Here is a 17,704-nt window from a genome sequence, read left to right as displayed (position 1 = left end):
GTATGATATTCAGGCTAAGAAAGTGAATACTTTGATCAGGTGAGCCTTCAATATTTCTGAGAATTGATATTATTTCTCTTTTACTTGTCACAATTTTTAGATGACAAGTACAAATTAGTGGGTTTGCCATTTTACTTATAAAAAAAGCACAGGTTACTGGGTAAAAATCCTTGCAGTATTTATATAAAATAAATAAATAAATAAATCCTTGCAGTATGTTTCCTCATTGTGATGTAACCTGTAGTTCTTATATCAATGAGAACTACATCTGCCAATCTTTATATCAATGAGATAACTTATTACTTATCAAAAAAAAAAAAGGTTCTTATTTCATATATTGTGTCCACAACTGAAAAATGGACAGAGTTTTCAGTAACATCTGCCTTAGTAACATCTGGAGTTTTGTTTTTATCATTTACCTATCTAAAAAATAATATCTATGATTCTTTAGAGATCCTTCCTTAGTAGGAGACATGCTAAATTTATGATAACATCTGATGGCACTTCTGTCTGTGGTATGTTTCCATCCGTTGGAAGCCAAAAAAAAATTGGTTTGATAGTTGCTATCCAGTAAGTGCAATATCATGGATAAGTCTTCTTATGCGATGTTTACAAAACATGGCTGCCTTGTGTTTTTTTTCAAATGGATTCATTTTATAGAAGTAAATTTGAGCTCTAGAAAGTTAGATGTTAAAGCTTGTAATGGTGCATCACACATGCATAGAGAGTTGGACCCAAGGAAACCCAAGCCACATTAGGTCTTATACGCCAAAATAACTAGTCAAGGTTATAATTGGAGCCCCTTGTAATCATTATAAAGCGCAAGAAATTCTCCCGGACAGCTTTAGGGACTTTTTCTTTCATACTTTGTTGCTTTGGGCTTCTTCTATCGTATGGAATAGAACGAATCTTAATGTTTTGTACGCTACTATCAGTAGCACATACTTTGTGAATTAGGCTTCTTTTTTTGTATACTTCCTGTGTACTTGGATTTTGTCTATTTACATGGATCAATAAACTTTTTACCTATCAAAAAAAAAAAAAAAATTCTCCCACTCAATCAATGTGAGATCCCATTCACCACCTCCTCTATTCAATCTGGGATATTACACGCTATGTAAATACTTTTTTGATGAACTATTTAGTATGCAATGATGCTTTGCAATTTTCACTGTTCTACCATTTTATGGCTTTCTAGTTTTTTTACTATTACAAGTTATCCAGTTGAACTGAATGGGCTACTTCAGATTTTGGGGATGAATAATAATGACTCATTTCAATATACTGATTAAAATATATTGATTCATGGTTACTTATGAAAAAAAATATATATATATATTGATTCATGGTTACTTATAAAAAATATATATATAGATTCACAATGGTTCAATTTGATATGGCTAAATTTAATGGTTGGAAGTTTGTGTGGAGTAAAAAAATAATTTTTTACTTGTGAGTTGATTCTAAGTCGATTTATTATGCATCGTATAGTTTTACATAATTTAGAACACTTCTTTCCCCCAAGGGTGTTCTTGTTTACAGTGCTTATATATCAACTGTTTGCTATACAAATTTAAATGGCTTGCACAAGTTTGCTGTTTTTACTCTTTCCCCCGATTTTCTGAAATATATTCAGATGCTCATCTTTATGTAATTCTATGGATGCAGGCCTGATGGTACCAAGAAAGCATATGTTAGATTGACACCAGACTACGATGCCTTGGATGTGGCAAACAAAATTGGTATTATCTAAGGTAGTGTCAGGCATATTCTCATTTGGGTTCTTTTCTTTTCATTTCAATTTAAGGAGAGTTTTGTCAGTACTGTGAGCAGCGTGATATTGCAAACTAGTTTAAAAGTTGTAATCTTGTCTCAATTATGGTTCATGCTTCTTTTTTTTTTTTATCTGATCAGCTGACGTTTGAACCAAGTAGGCTTGAAGGTACAATCTTACTTGTCGGTTATATGGTGAATCTTTTGCATGTATGCAACCTTTTTTTATTAAATCATTGCTTTCAATAGACATTGGGAGAAAAGTCAATCATCAGTAATTTCACTGGTTGCAGTAATTGTGCCTTATAGATCAATATAATGGATATTTTCGTCTGGAAAAATTTTACTCATCATCTTTACACTATATATTATACATTTGTTTTTCCTTATCAAATACATAATATATAGATGATGAATAGAGGAATTTAATTAGTTTAGGAGGAATAAAAGAAAATTTAAAAATTTTAAAAAAATTAAAATAAGTGTGATGTGTGGAGATGGAGGATAACAAAGCTACTCAAAGAAAGATTGTCTTTATCGGAATGGGGATGAACTTAGAGCATTGACAATGGCCTATTGTTAAGTTTAAAATTTGACTAAAATTAATGTTTTTGGCTAAAGTAAAAATCAATAGGGATATTAATCTACATTGTACTTATCATCTTAAAATCAAAGTAATAATATGATATTATATATTTTAATAATAATTTTTTTAATTTTTTATAAATTCTAAATACACTATATATTAATTAATAATGTAATTTTTACTTAAAATGATTGTTTCTCAATTATTATTTTTTTTCTCAATCTAATTATCTAACAAACAAATTTATCAACCCTTCTCATACCCATAATCATATATATAATTTTTGAGAAATGCTACACATCATCCTACACTACACACTTTATATATTAAAATATTATTATTTATTTTTTTTATTTTTTATTTTATTTTATTCTTATTAAACTAATTAAATTATTCTATTTATCATCCACATACTACATATTTATTATAGAAAAAAAAATTAAAATAAGTGATGTATGAAATGTGAGGATGACAAGAAGCTTTTTCCATAATTTTTAGCTACCTTTCTTTTATCCAATATTCACATTTAAAATTGAGACCGTTTAAATTTACACAGACTATTAATAATTTAGTAATCCAAATATTTAAAAAACTAAAATTAAAATAAGGTCTGAGGTTTTTGAAGTATTTCCCTTTATCCAAATATTTACCTTTACCTCTCCGCTTCCTCTATGCGAGAACGTCATTTTTCGAAAAAAAAAAAAAAAAAAAATCCAATTGAGAGACTTCGGCGGGATTTAGATTATACCCAGATGCTTCAAACCGCTCTATGGAGAGAAAAGATAGAAAAGACGGGGGCTAGTGGAGGAACCGCTTTGGGGAGATGAAGTTTTGGGGTTTTAGAGTGTGATGCTAGAGAAGAAGATGTGGTGTAAATAACTGATTTTGTAGAAGAGACGGCTGATGATAAAAACGGGGGAGCTAAGATTGCCGAGGCCATGACCATGCGTGTGGTCGTTTGCAGGTCAGTCTGGTTTTTGAGTAAGGAGAGGGTACGGCGACGGAAAGAAAGAAGTCGAAAATGGGGAAGTTCTCTTTCGGCGTGAGAGAAAAGGAAGAGAAAAATAGGAGAGAAAAAAAGTATGGGAGAAAAATCTTGGGAAAAAATGGAAAGAAATAAAATACACAGAAAAGGGGAGGGAACAGAGAAGACGAAAATGGGTGGGAGAAAGGAGAAAGGAGAAAGGAGAGGTGCGAGTTCAGTATTCGGCGCGATAGAAAAGGAAGAGATTGAAAGGGGAAGGAAAATAACAGAGCTGAAAAACGAGGGAAGGAAGTGAGACTTTGGGAATAATTTATTAAGGGCTTTGCTACACATAAATCTATATATCATATTTTTTTTTTAAATTTATTCTTTTTAAACTAATTAAATTCTTTTATTTATTATCTATATATTAAACATTTGATAAAAAAAAAATATATATATATATATATATAATGTATGGATTTATGTTTAAAATTTTTCTTATTAATTTTTCAAAAAATTCTATTCATCATTCTTAAATCACATACTATACATAATTTTTTGATTTTTTCTCTTAAGTTATGGTGTATGAATAATGAGTAGAAGAATTTAATTAATTTTAAAATAATAAAATTTAAAAATAAAAATAAATACGGTATGTAAAGACGGTGAATAGTAAAACTTTAATTCCTCAGTGCCCTCACTGCCAGCGATTCTATACAGTATAAAATTAGATTTAACCAAAAAAAAAAAAAAAATTATATTTAATTGAAATCTACTTCTCAACCCATCTCTTCTTAAATCGCTCCCTGAATTTTAAGCTAAAAAAATGGCGAGATCATTTTTCTTCAGTTGAATCACTTTGTTCAAACGTGGTCAAGCAATAGTAGTTCTCATTTCAGAAATAATGTCTCTTGAAAATATTGCTTCTACTCATTAACTTAAATTTAAATTTTTTAGACATTCAATAACTCGAACTTAATGACATACAGCATCTGCTTGTTCATTTTGTTGAAGGGTCTGGTAATGTCGACCAAAACACTTTACAAGAATTTCGTTTGCAACCACTGAAACTTAAGAGGTTGATTCATGTCCCGCCGTTCCTGAGTTTGCTAGGATCGTGGAACGTAGGATTTGGTAATGCGCATCCCTTTCTTGGAAAAAGTCCTCTCTCCTTAGAATTTGCAGCACCATGTGCTGAGAAACAGGAGATTCAGATTCATGGTGCACAGCGAGATCATGAACATGCGATCTGCAGAGAGGACAATTTGAGTGAGACTGAAACCGAAGTGTCAATGCAAGAAACATGAAGGCATGAGTGCAGCTGGGAAGACGTTTTAGCCACTGCCCTTCTTCGAACTCACCCAAACAAACTGCACAATCTGTAGTTATCTGGGTTTCTTCTCCTTCCTTGCTCTTCTCAAACCGAGAAATGGGAAGAGAGTTGAGGATGGAAGATTCCAGCCCATGGCTGTGAAACTGTAGGGAAGGATCATCAGGATTAGCCTCGTTTAGAATCTGCCTGTCAACTCGGTTTCTAGAGATCACGCCATAATTTGTGCAGTAGAGAGGTTTGAGTATTCTGTAGTAACTGAACAGGATAATGACGCTGCAAACAGTTACAATTAATGGAATTTCCCATGCATTCGTAGTCAGAAATCCCGTTTTAGAAGCCGGAGCCGGAGCCAGACCGATGCTATGCAAAACTCTATACATAGAATCCTTTTTTAAATCAAATTTTCAAATCATTCGGTTGCTGAATATGTCCGAGGGATGTGAAGTGTATGTGGAAGTTTTGGGAGCGGAGGGTGGGGGTTTGGTTACATCGAAGCAGCAATAGATATGGACATGCAAGGTTGGTGATGACATTGAGGATTTCCTTTTCCAGGAAAGCCGTCAAAGGTGAATTGGGTAATCTATTTTAGGGAATCTCTTCTTGTTTCCTCAGACCTCTCTCAACATGCATGCTTTGGCAGTAATGACATTTTACTTGGTCTGCTACTGATCTATCAGAGCCAACTCAAATATTGTTTTCTACCATAAGACCTGCTCCTTGCATGTTTTCTCTTGCTTTTTTTTTTTTTTTTTTTTTTTTTTTTTTTTTTTTTTTTTTTTTTTTTTGTTTTCTAGGAAGATATAGTCCTTATTTTTTGGTGGGATTTTCAGTCTGCTTGATAATCATTTTTATAGCTCTATTCCCCTGAAAGGGCTTGCTGCAAGCTTGCAAAATGCTACATCGTTCAATATGACTGGTGATGATTCAGATTCCAAAGAGGCATCATGTCTTCAACAAAATTAAGGTGATCATCAAAGGACGAGAGGTTTATAATTTTTGGTTCATTAGTTTTATTGGAAATGAGGTAGCATTTGCAATTTAAACCCATGTATAATGCCACCATGTTTATCTGTTATGTTAATTTTAGGTTCTGAAAGCACTTCAATTGAACTAGAGCCTTATATTAAGCTCCTAGGAATGATCTTTATCAACTCCAATGTGTAAAGGAAATCAATCGGAATCAGTTGATCATGTCGAAGTGCTGAATTATAGAATTTCGAGTGTAAGAACTGGTAAAGGAAAATAGCTTTTCCCAAGACGGTTCATTCAGTAAAATCTACTCAGGTTGCTAGCATCAGACTAAAATTCAACACGATTACGGCCACATAGAGAACTCTAGGAAAACTGTTATTGTGGATCCTGTGTTACTGGATGATGGTTGCTCTTAAGAATGCAGTAATGCTTTTCATCATCTTTAGGTAATGGCTATAAGAGTTTGAATTGCTTGGAAGAAAATAAGCTGTTACTCGGTTTTTAGATAATAACATCATGCTGCAGTATCAGACAGCACACTCGAACGTGTTGGCAGCAATATTACCTCCTAGTCCATATCATTCTATACCAATATTTAAATTTGGATTTTGCTGAACTTTCTTCAAATCTTGTGCCATGATGAAAATGGAAGTGATATGTACAAGGAAACAAATGATAAACCAAGTTAATGGTCTATGTCATTCAAAGTTCAAAACCGAAAATAGAAGTATATCCCATTTACACAATCAGCCACTGAAGCAAAGTTCAGTGATTTCATTGAAACCTTTGTCGCTTGGCTGCTGGGACATAATTGTTGAAACTAGCACAAGAAGTCAATAGCCGCGGATTGCTCAAACATGAACTAGAAAGATCATCGGCAAAATTTAACACAGACGCAGAACAAGGTTGAGAACTCCCACGAGACATTACAGGAGATGAGGATGAATTCAGTGGTTTATGAACCATGCTGCTCCCGTTTGGAGCAGACTTAAAATTTATCATTGCAGTTTCATGACCCTCAATGCAAACAGGAGGAATTTTGAACGGTTGCAAAGGAGGAGGATTTCGCCAACGAGGAAGCGGCCCTGCAACAATGAGTGTCTGAAGTAAAGGACCGGCTTCCATAACAGCCTGTAGGAGTTTCCCTTTTGTAGGAAGAGCTTTTCCTTTAACAAGATTATCAATTACATCAGAAGCCGGGTTAATCTGTGAAGAGGCTATGCCTGTGGACATAGAGCCATTATACTTCTGAACAGAAGGCTGGTTCAAAAAACCAATGTTACTTGAATCAGCCGCATTAATGTTTGAGAAATCCGGGGATGAAACAGCATCAAAGAAGGAATCTACTGGGGAAGATCCATGTGACTGGTGGTTGTATGTTTCAGACTGACTGTTGGATTCTGTTATGCTTGAGTTTGCTTTAGTAGGTATTACAAGGGGACTTTCAGTCTGGACATGAGGGAATATGTTGGGTAGTTCAGTAGGGCTAGAGGGCAAGAGCTTGCTTAGCAGCTTCTGCAATTGAGCTCTAGCTTCATCTCGTTCTTGGGTTGCAATATTTAGAAGATTGAGTAAATTCTTCACATACTCCTTGTTCTTTCTGATTTCCTCAATTGCTTCCCTTTTGAGTGATTCGAGTTCAACAGTAGTGTAGAAAAGCTTCTGCTTCAACTCATCCATACTCTGACAATATTCAAAACAGGGCTGTAAGTTTTAGAGAGAGAATTTTAAGGAACAATTGCTAATTTGGGCAGAAAAAAAAAAAGAGAGAGAGAGAGACATATAAACAATTCTGGGGTGCACACTTAACATCTCTAATATTTAAGCAAGGCATTGAAATCCTGAATGAGAGTTATAGAAACTGCAATATCCATGAAATTCTTGAGAAATTTGACGAATTAATGAATTCAGAGCTCAACATCGACCAATCCCTTCAAAGTCGCCATGGACACCACACCAACCTCCTTTTTTGAAAAATCAAAGTTAGGAGTAACAGTAAAATCATAAAATGGGACCATCAAGATCCCTCACAAGTCCCTCGTTTTGAAATTCAAGAGAAGAAAATTGGGAAAAAAAATGAATGTCACCATTAACAGAACCTCGAACTGTACATCGAACTATTCAACATAGTGCAGAGAAATATCAAAATCCATCACTACTGAGACATTCTAAATCGCTGACGTTCGCTTAGCATAATGGACCAAAAACGTGCACTTTTAGAGGAAAACTTTGAGAAATTGACCAAAAGAACGGAAATTTTGCAATTTCTTCAAAAACAGATTTGCATGTACAACACATAAATTTTAATGAAACTGAAAAAGGAGGGATGCTCTTATATTCCATAGAATTGCTGAAGCAAAAGGCAACCCATTGAGACCAAAAGTCTTTTCCGGAGAAGAATGCTGAAAATATCCATGCACGGTGGTGCTCAACGAAAAGAAAAGAATACTATGCATGGCGGAAAATCTTTCCTTTGCAAAAATATGAATTAGTAGACGGATGAGAACATACCCAGAAAGAAACTTAAATAGAATATAATTAAACAGAAAATAAGAATCACAGACAATTAAACTTTTGAGTTGAAAAACAGAAGTGGGGATGCTTTAAATATCAAAAAGAGAGAGACCCAGAATAGAAATTCTAAGGGAGGGAACATGAAGATGAGGAATACCACCTCTTGACAACTCCACAGAGAACCCAAGTCGTCCATACCACCTCAGGGCGTTCTTATTTTCAAGACGAAAAGGGGAATAATAATTATAATTTAGGAGTTAGGGGAGTTCAATATACGTTAATGGAGACTTATTTATAGAAGACCAAAGAGGCATAGAAGACAAGGGAGAGAGACAGAGAGAGAGCGCAGAGCGAACGTGTCGGCGTCAAAGGCAATGAAGGAAAGCCAAAACCTTCCTTACATAAAAATTCGGAGATTCCATTTTCTACTCTCTGTAATATTGTCGCCTCTCCCCACTCTTTTCAGAACCTCTCTGTCTCTTTACTTGCTGCAAGATTTACTCTCTCTCTCTCTCTCTCTCTCTAATGGCCAATTACTGAATCAGATTCAGATTTTCCATATATATAGAGATCCTTCCCGCTGGCAAATTTTAACGCCCAAATATACGCTTTCCTTAAAAAGAAAAAAGAAAAAAGAAAAAAGAAAAAAGAAAAAAAAGGTGGTGTCAGATGGGAAGGGCTCTTGCGTTTTATTTTAGCTACTCTCACCGGCTGAAGAAAGTGAACTGATTGGTTCTTCTGCATTCTTACTGTGGTAACAAATGCCTGCATGGAAAATTATGGATTAATATCACATTTTTGGTCGTGTAGTACGTAAATGGCATGTAATTTTTTTTAAAAAAATTAAATAAATATAAAATTTATATGAAAATTTTTTTATAAAAAACTCATTATTTTTTAAAATAATTATGTAGTATTTATATATTTTGTAAATATACGTAGTATTACTCTTATATTAATTTATTGTAAAATGACTTGTAATTTAAGAAAGAGTCTTAAATTCTTGGCTTTGGTGGCATTTTATAGTTTTTTTTTGTAATGACATGAATTTTCTTGTCAAGATAATGTGAGATTTTCTATAGTATTTATTCGGATTCTAAGGGGATATTTACTATTTAGAGAATGAGATAAGATTAGAAATTTGTGAATATAAAAGGGTTTGTAAGTAATAGTAAAATGGTTTGAGTTAAGATTTTTTATTAGTTTTAAAAAATAATAGAAAAAAATTGAATAAAAATATTATAAAGTTAAAATATTATTACAATATAATTTTCAACATTATTTTTGTTTGGGATTTGAAAAAAGTTGAATGATTTTTTTGTATTTTGTTGGAAAGTTTGGGAAAGTATAAATAATTAGATGAAAAAGTTAAATTTAAAATTGAAAAATATTTGTATTTGAGTGATTTTTGAGATTTTTGGAAGAAACCATCTCTATTTCCAAACAACCCCTAAATCTAAATTGGAAGAGATTTTTTTATAAAGCCAACTAATAATTTTATGAAAAAAATCTCTGACTCAATACAACGAGGAATTTCCTCCAAATCAATAATCACATGCCCAAGGCAATATTCTTTCCTAGAGCATGAGCCACTTTATTAACATCCCTCGTCAGACCATTCATCAAACTTTTTGAGAGTGTGTTAAGTCTATGATTAACATCTCTTTGCTATTCTAGTGTTCTTATGTTTCTTTCATAGCATTGACAATTTGTAAGGCATCTCCTTGTAGCATGATCCTCCTAAAACCAGCTCAATGCCAAAGATAGAGGCTTGAAGTGCAACATATTAGTAGGGGTGTAAAAATAAATTGGAGAACCGATTAGTTCGGTCTGACTTTCGACTGGTTCAATCTGGAATCGGTTCTTTAATTTTAAAAATAATCAATCAAATTCGGTCTAAAATTAGTTTTACATTTTCCAATACCGGATTGAGCCGGTTCACATATTAATTTTTAATATTATATATTTTCTATTATATATTTTTTTTACTAGTTCAATCCTATATTTTGTCTAAAACCGGATTAGTTACACCGCAAAGCATATGTTTCTACTAAATCTGGATTTGGAAACAAGTCTCTCTTCATTCTCATAGTCACAAACTATAGCCCGAACTCCTACTTCGCACTAAGTTTTGTCAATGTCACTATCCCAATTGATCCTAAAATCATTATTTGGAGGTGCCGCCCAGCTACTAGCAGCATCTGTTGAGTTGATTGTGTAGCCTATTCTATGGATTTCTGATTCACCAACCTAAGATCCTGCAATCTCTGTGTTGTTTGCTTGAGTAGAATGCTAGGATGTGTCCTCTTCCACAATCGATCTCCTTGCAACCACTCCCTACTCTTTCAATTCCTCATTGCCAAGAGAGCCAAACGTTGTGTCCAACGTTTCTTTAAAATTCCAACTCTTTATTTTGCACTTCTTTATCTTTATTGAACATTGACCCCAATTTATTGAACAGTTCTTAATGCATGTTCAATAGTTTCTGGTTCCTGTCGACAATTTGGATTCTCAACTACCATATTCTTAAAAAGATTTGATTTTGTAGGCAGTACATCGTGACATACTTTCCACAAGAAAATCTTCTCTGCATTAAGATCTGTCAATTTCTAGATCTTATCCCAGCCTTCTTTCTTGTTGTGACTGCTTTATGGTTGGTCCATAAATCTCTCTTGTATTAGAAGAGAATTAAACAAATTGAATAAATCCCATAATATTTATATTTATACATGTATGTTTGTATTAAATGTTTAATAAATACTGTGAAAGGAATTTAATATATATATATATATATATTTCCTACTTTAGATGTTCAAGTTCAAAATATAATTCAGACCCATAACTATTTTAATTTATCATATCAAATGAATCTTTGTAATAAATCTAGATACACTACCTTGTATAAGTACCATTACCCTCTTACCCATAAAATGTTTGCTTCTTTTATTTATTCATAAAAAGTTGCTGCATACAGTAAAATTTCGTTAAAATAATATTATATGCAGTTACTTTTGTATACTCTTTGAACACTCCATTTATATAATTAGCCAAAACAATTATTTTATATTAAAAAAAAGTGACACAGCCAATCAGATTAATAAAATACACAAAGAATATGTAAAAATAATCATATATATATTATTATTTTAATTGCATGAGCACGAAAAATAAGTCCTGAGAAACAATTATAACGCAATTAATATATTAAATATTTTTTTCCACATTATGGTGCATAGTATTAATTTTTATAATTTGGAATTGAAAAAAGTAACATATAATTTATTCAAGATAATAGACATTTTGCCCAAAAGGTAAAAAAGAATTGATGCACAACATATCTTCATAATTAAATTGTTTTATATATATATATATATATATATATATATTTGTTTTCACCCTACACAGCATCAAACTCACATGCTGTAAAATATAGAAGTGATTAAAAAAAAATCTTCTTTTTTTTTTTTTTTCTAACTTTTTGGATTTTTCACCTTTTATAACGAAGGTTGGGTCCAATTGTTATATTATCTTCGTAGGGTAGTACTAGATTGCGTGGTGACCTGCCCAAGAAAACCGAAACCAACCGGCAATCCGCATGTATTAGTTGACTTGTTAGGAATTATGGTATCTTCACTATTTATTTGGTAGCAACCCTATTCGTTACCTGAGGAAAAAAATTAAAAATTAAAAAAAAAAATTCTTATTATAATATAATTTTTTAATATTATTATTGATGTCGTATTTCATACGCCTATATACTGGACTCTCAGTAGTCCTAGTCTTCAGTCTGGAGGGCTTGCCAACATAAAAAAGAAATCAGTGGGAAGTGGCCATTGAATAGTCGAAGAGTTTCCAATGCTTAAGTCAATAATGTCCATAGAAATGATGCAAGAAAGGACGAATTAAACTAGAAAGTTTTGTGAGTACATACCCAGTCCCCTCATTTGATATTTGGAGGTTCATTTTATACCTTATCTCGTGGACTAGGCAACCATGCCTTGAGTCTGGGGGAGGGATATCTTCCTGAAGTCCCTTCCGCCACGCATTATTTGATGTGGCATGGCCATTTGAGTAATGCATTTAATATGACATGATCTTTTGGTTAGCGCATTTAATATAGCGTGATTCCCTATATTGTTTTAGGGTTCAATCCCGTCGAAATAAATTGTTTCTTGTATTTTATTTTAGAGTTTGAAAATTTTTATAATGAGTAGATAAATAGTTTCGCTTCTAAGAGGTCGGGCTGTTTATGTGAGAAAATTAGCCCTCCAATCATCATCAGCCACATTAAAAATAACACAAAACACACTATAGGTGTAGCCACACATGATCAGAAGTTAGGTCACTCACCCCTACTCTTCGAATCACACAACCCCTGCGTTGTGAAACTCATCCGACCAAGACCCTACCATCTCTTCCGTTTGTTTGCACCGCCATCTCTTCTCAACCACACGGATTTCGCACCACTGTTTCTTTTCAACCACATGGATTTTGCACCACTGTCCGTATACTGAAAACCATACAAAATTAGGGTGAAATACCTGCAACAAATCCATTCTACCATACCAATCCTCACTGCAGAACCCAACCTTCAAAATTTTAAGACCTCAATAAAAGCTCACAAAAAGTAGTACAACCTCCAAATATTAATAGACAAAGTCATCTATTATCAATGAGTATGTAAAATCAGCTATGGATTCTTCATATGGAATAGTCTTCAGTCAAAATTTTGAAGAGAAAAGCAATTGCTTCATTTTCAAAACTAGAAAATGTTCTAGCAAAGTAGTGAATGATGTGAATAGAAAATCAAAAAAAGAAGAATTCTCAAAAATAAGAAAGATGGAACCATTCAGGTTTCTGCCACTGTCACGAGAGAGGGGCTTTCCGTCTCCTTGCCACAATAGCGAGATTGGACTTTATCAATTGAAAATGTCACTGGAAAATGCCAAATGCGAAAGGAAACTACCAATTGAAAATGCCAGACATAGATTCAATCAATTTGGTGAAGTGCGGTCATACCATACATGACTTGAGAAGTGTATGTGACTTAATATTATTGGTGGGTTGTTTTTAGTGGGTTATAAGCCCAGCCGGTCAGAAGGTTTTCTCTTAAATAAAATAAGATGAAATAGTTTGTGAAAACAAATTAGGCCTCAATCTATTTAGTTACATTTTCTACAACTTTTTATTTTTTTAATGGTCTATTTGGCGAGATTGAAACTCAAGTTTCTAATGGTAAATAATTAATTTTACTACACATAAATTGGTGTGTTAACTTATTATTTATAGTCTTATTATAATTTTAAAAATAATAAAAATATCAATCATTTTTTAACATAACCGATATGAAAATTTTTTAATACCTTGTTAATAGTATGTTAGGTATGTAAAAAATTAAGGCTTATAATTAAATTTTCTCACCTGCAAATTAAACGGCTGGGAAGCCGTTCTCGCCTACATAGCGGGTGTGATGGTAAGGCGAGAGAAGACATCTAGCGCCAAGAGTAACGATGTCAAGAGGCGACTCAACAAAACATTAACGACTATGAGAGTTATGGGGTGAGAAATTCTTGGCGTTTCTAACGCAAAATGCCACATTTTAGATGCATCAAAACCGAATGGTGCGAAGAATTTAATAAAAGAGAAACGCTTTAATCACAAAATTTTTTTTGTTTAATAGCCTTACACTACATATCTGTTGAGAGGAAAAAATAAAAATTCTCACAATAGAAAATTCATAAATTAACGTAGATATATATTGTATGAACCCATATTAATTTGTATATTTATTTTTATGAAATCTATTTATGACTGTATTACTTAAATCTCTTGATAAAATAGGATGTAAATTATACTTATTCAGAGCGATACAATTGAGATAATTCCATGGGATACACTTGACAAACGATTTTACCTTTTCACCTTACTGAGTTAACTCTCTTTAAAAACTAAAGTTCCATTTAGATATGTAGTTAGTCTCATCTTATCTTAACATCTAAATATTACTTAAATATAAAAAAAAAAAAAATTCATGCTTTTTAATCTAATAATTATTTATCATTATAATTTTTTTAAACTTTCACATAAAATTAAAAAAATATATATATTTTTAAATTTCAAAATAAAATTATATTAAAAAAATATATTTTAATAATATTTTGATTTTATAATATTTTTATTCAATATTTTCATTATTTTTTTTTCAAAATCCAATAAAAATATTAATTAAAATTATTTTATTACTGTTCACAAATTATCTCACTATTATTTGTAAATTTTTCATTTCTTCTGACTACCTAAACGAAGCGTAATACTAATTTAAGCATAAAAGCTACTACCAAACATCATTTAGTTTTATATAATTATCATCTTGATCTTGTTCTAAATAAATAAATAAAAACCTCTCAAACTTATTTTATTAGCAAAAAACAAAAACAAACAAAACTCCCTTGGTTCATGGGTTTTATAAACAAAACTCCCCAAAGCATCAAGAACAAGACGCAAATCCACATGTCACAACAGGAATTTATGGGCGTCAGGTGGAAGCAGAGCCTATTTTCTTCTTTTTATATTAAAGTTTTATAAGTACAGAACAAAACCAACCAAAATTATAATGAAATCCTGTTCTGACAGAACAAATGAACATGGACGAGGAATCACATTGGGTATAGGAAAAATATAATTATAAGTATAATTGTATATTAATCTGTATATTAATATGATTTGATTGGTTAAAAAGTAGATTTTATTAAAAACAGTGTTAATTTAAATTTTAAATATGAATAAATCAGTATTGATACACATATTAGTGCGCGATTGTGCTTGTATGTAGCAAAACTCTTCCCTCAATATTATGTAATATACAACATTATTTTTAGAATAATAACATCACCTCATGTAATACATAAGTACCATACAACTCCATATCTACTTGCTCATTGGATGATGGATCTATCAATAGTGATTGTTTACATCTACTATAATTAATAAACTATGTAGTTGTATTTCATTATCATTGATTATTAACCCTCAATACGTTTAAGTTGCGGGTCAATATTTCTATTAACTTTTTATCTAAATTATGAGAATTTTAAATAAGAGAGGAATAAATATATAAGCATGTATGAATAACACATTTAGTAATTATAAGAATTTACGCAAAATCTATGTTAGTAATTAAAATCATTTCTCTTTTGAATCTTTGGGTACATTAGCTGCCTTAGTCCTGACGATCAGTTGACCTTTCCCTGCATTCATTGCACTGATAGCAGGGACTTGTGCTGGTATGCAACCAAGAGGTCCAGGGACTGCATATGTTTCTGCAATTTTCGAGTAATGGCTGCAGGTAGTGCAGGTAGTCACGGAGTGAGTAATCTAATACAAATGTTTTGAAAAAAATGTAAAAGTATAATATATATTAATTTATGAAGAGTTTTGTTATATATAAATACAGTCGCGTACTAATCTGTATATTAATATTGATTTATTCATATTTAAAATTTAAATTAATACTGTTTTCAATAAAATCTATTTTTGACCAATCACATCGTATTGGTGCACAGATTAATGCATAATTATTCTTATAACTATATTTTTCCATTTATAAATAATACTAAATATAAATCTTAGATGTATAAGCCGTACAGATCTTTTATAAAAGAATTTCCATAATTTCTTTTTTTTTTTTAATTATAATAAAGGGTCAATAATAATAATCATTATTTAAAATGAAAAGGCAAGTATACTATATATAATGTTCAGCCGCACAATAGGGTTATTATTGTAAATTCAGCTCAACTTTGAAACATGGTCCCAAAAAGTGCAGACCGGTTAGCCTTTTACCTCCTGACGGGTAACGACTTTTACCTGTCCTCCTAATCATGTAAAATTGTTAGCAAAAATAATCAGAGGCCGCCATGTGTCATCACACGGTTCGAGAATCTAAGCACTTTTCGTTAATTTGTAGATCATGTTTAATTTATTTTATTTAGTCAATTATATATATATATATATATTATCAAAAATACTAAACCCTCCAAATGTGGGTCTTGAATTTGTGTTCCAATTTTTTTTTTAGTGATTAAAAAATATTTTATAATTATATTGTAATTTTTTTATTTTTTAGTTTAAAATAAAAATAAAAAAAAATATATAGTTACAAACATAATTGTACGCTAATCTGTATACTAATGTAATGTAATTGGTTAAAAAGTAGATTTTATTGAAAACGGTGTTAATTTAAATTTTAAGTATGAATAAATCAGTACGCGACTGTACTTATATGTAGCAAAACTCAAAATAAAATGTACGTCTCATAACCAAGCTCGTGCTACATCCTCAGCGGATACAGCACTGTCATATATTATATGCTTTACAGTGAATTAACATGTCTTTATCATAAGGTGGGGCTTAAAAACTATTGTTAGCAACCAGTGAAGTTGTCCTCTTCTGCAACTGCACATGGCAATTAGGTACAAAAAGATCCAAGTTCAACAAAGCTGTCCATGTCACGACCCCTCAACCAATGACACTCGGCATCCGACCGTGCGGCAAGGCACATGCGACGGTGGAAGCTATTGGATGGGTTGCACGTGCCGTGCACAGCATTTAACTTTGGACCAAGATGGTTGGTATTGGGAAAATGCGCGTTTGTGGGGTTAAGAAATCCAAGAGCTAGGAGCCTAGGAGAGGAGAGCGGTCCTCAAACGGAAGTAATGGCAAGGGAAACAACAAAAGGGTCGGTCTCCAAAAGAGGTTGGTTCTTAGGCATGTGTCTGAAATATTTAGTACAGGACAATACTTGAGTCTTAGACTCCATTGATTTTCACAGTTACTTCCAAGCTGAACTTGACTAAACATGGAGTGCAAGACAGAACATGCCAAAAATAAAAAAATAAAAAAATAAAAGAAAGAAAAATCTTAGTTGGATACTGTCTGCTTTTACCATTTATAAAGATTAGCAAAGACTATTCTTTCGTACAGTCTGTTTATGAAACAATGTGGTTGAAATGTAACGTCATCTCTTTAGGATATTATTCAAATAATTCAGTTTATCTCTTGTTATTAAATTAAACTTCTCAAATAAATGATGATTTAATTTAGTGCGCGCAAAAAGCATAAGTCTTAAATTCACTCTATACTTCATTTCATTTAATTAAATATTCAGTTTAACCCAACTTAAATTCTCTCTAAAGATGTTATGGATACAGTAGTTTCTTTGACATTAGTTTGGAGACGTTGAAGGGGGAAGAGACATGATCATTGTTCTACATACTTCATTCAAGCATTGTCCACGAGAAAGTGCAGATAGCAGCAACAATTATTAGATCAGCGAAAATGAAGACTAGTGTAGATAAGAATGAAATAATGAGTCCCAACCCCTGCAGTTGCTGTCAAAAGGTTTGTCACAATTGGGACTATGATGGAGTCATATGCATGGTGGTTGATGTATCTTATTGCTGTGGGTCACAGCAGAATCTAGAGCACCTAAAGTCTATCAGAGGATCATTGCATACTAAATCTATATGATGGAAATTAGTTTGAGAATTGCATAGAAGTT

At 32.3% G+C, this 17,704-nt stretch overlaps 3 protein-coding genes across 6 annotated transcripts in view; 1 reads left to right on the top strand and 2 right to left on the bottom strand.

Annotated features, from left to right (window-relative positions):
• The window catches only part of LOC122295115 (60S ribosomal protein L23a-like), a 3,190-nt gene extending 1,121 nt beyond the window's left edge, over positions 1-2,069 (top strand). The window contains exons 3-5 of one of the 2 annotated variants that reach the window (XM_043104165.1): positions 1-39; positions 1,669-1,754; positions 1,915-2,069. The exon at positions 1-39 is cut by the window's left edge and continues 325 nt beyond it. In XM_043104165.1, the coding sequence (XP_042960099.1) occupies positions 1-39; positions 1,669-1,753 (124 nt within the window). In that variant the 3' untranslated portion in view covers position 1,754; positions 1,915-2,069. Of the gene's footprint in view, positions 40-1,668 lie in introns of both variants that reach the window. The other variant, XM_043104164.1, reaches the window with a different exon arrangement.
• A 2,328-nt stretch (positions 2,070-4,397) lies between these two features.
• Positions 4,398-5,039, bottom strand: LOC122293559 (putative RING-H2 finger protein ATL53). Its single transcript, XM_043102114.1, has one exon. The coding sequence runs from the start codon at positions 5,037-5,039 to the stop codon at positions 4,398-4,400; it is 642 nt and encodes a 213-aa protein (XP_042958048.1).
• Positions 5,040-6,268: 1,229 nt separating this feature from the next.
• On the bottom strand, positions 6,269-8,715 carry LOC122293416. Of its 3 annotated transcripts, none has more exons than XM_043101982.1 (3): positions 8,306-8,715; positions 7,412-7,595; positions 6,269-7,314 (listed from the first exon to the last, which is right to left on the bottom strand). In XM_043101982.1, exons 2-3 carry the CDS (start codon positions 7,463-7,465, stop codon positions 6,406-6,408), a joined length of 963 nt encoding a protein of 320 aa, XP_042957916.1. In that variant the 5' UTR covers positions 7,466-7,595; positions 8,306-8,715; the 3' UTR covers positions 6,269-6,405. The 3 variants fall into 3 exon arrangements, with proteins under 3 accessions (XP_042957916.1, XP_042957918.1, XP_042957917.1); XM_043101984.1 differs by having other exon boundaries at positions 7,437-7,595; positions 8,306-8,710; XM_043101983.1 differs by lacking the exon at positions 7,412-7,595 and having other exon boundaries at positions 8,306-8,706.
• Positions 8,716-17,704: the final 8,989 nt, after the last annotated feature.

This window comes from Carya illinoinensis, chromosome 14 (assembly GCF_018687715.1).
Source record: "Carya illinoinensis cultivar Pawnee chromosome 14, C.illinoinensisPawnee_v1, whole genome shotgun sequence".
Taxonomy (NCBI): domain Eukaryota; kingdom Viridiplantae; phylum Streptophyta; class Magnoliopsida; order Fagales; family Juglandaceae; genus Carya; species Carya illinoinensis.
This window is presented reverse-complemented; position numbering and strand designations above follow the sequence as displayed.

Bases quoted from the DNA above. Each gene is read 5' to 3' on its own strand.
- LOC122293559 (XM_043102114.1), bottom strand. From the start codon at position 5,039: ATGTATAGAGTTTTGCATAGCATCGGTCTGGCTCCGGCTCCGGCTTCT.
- LOC122293416 (XM_043101982.1), bottom strand. From the start codon at position 7,465: ATGCCTTGCTTAAATATTAGAGATGTTAAGTGTGCACCCCAGAATTGT. The intron at 7,315-7,411 runs GTCTCTCTCTCT...GAATATTGTCAG, and splicing joins CACCCCAGAATTGTTTATAT to AGTATGGATGAGTTGAAGCA.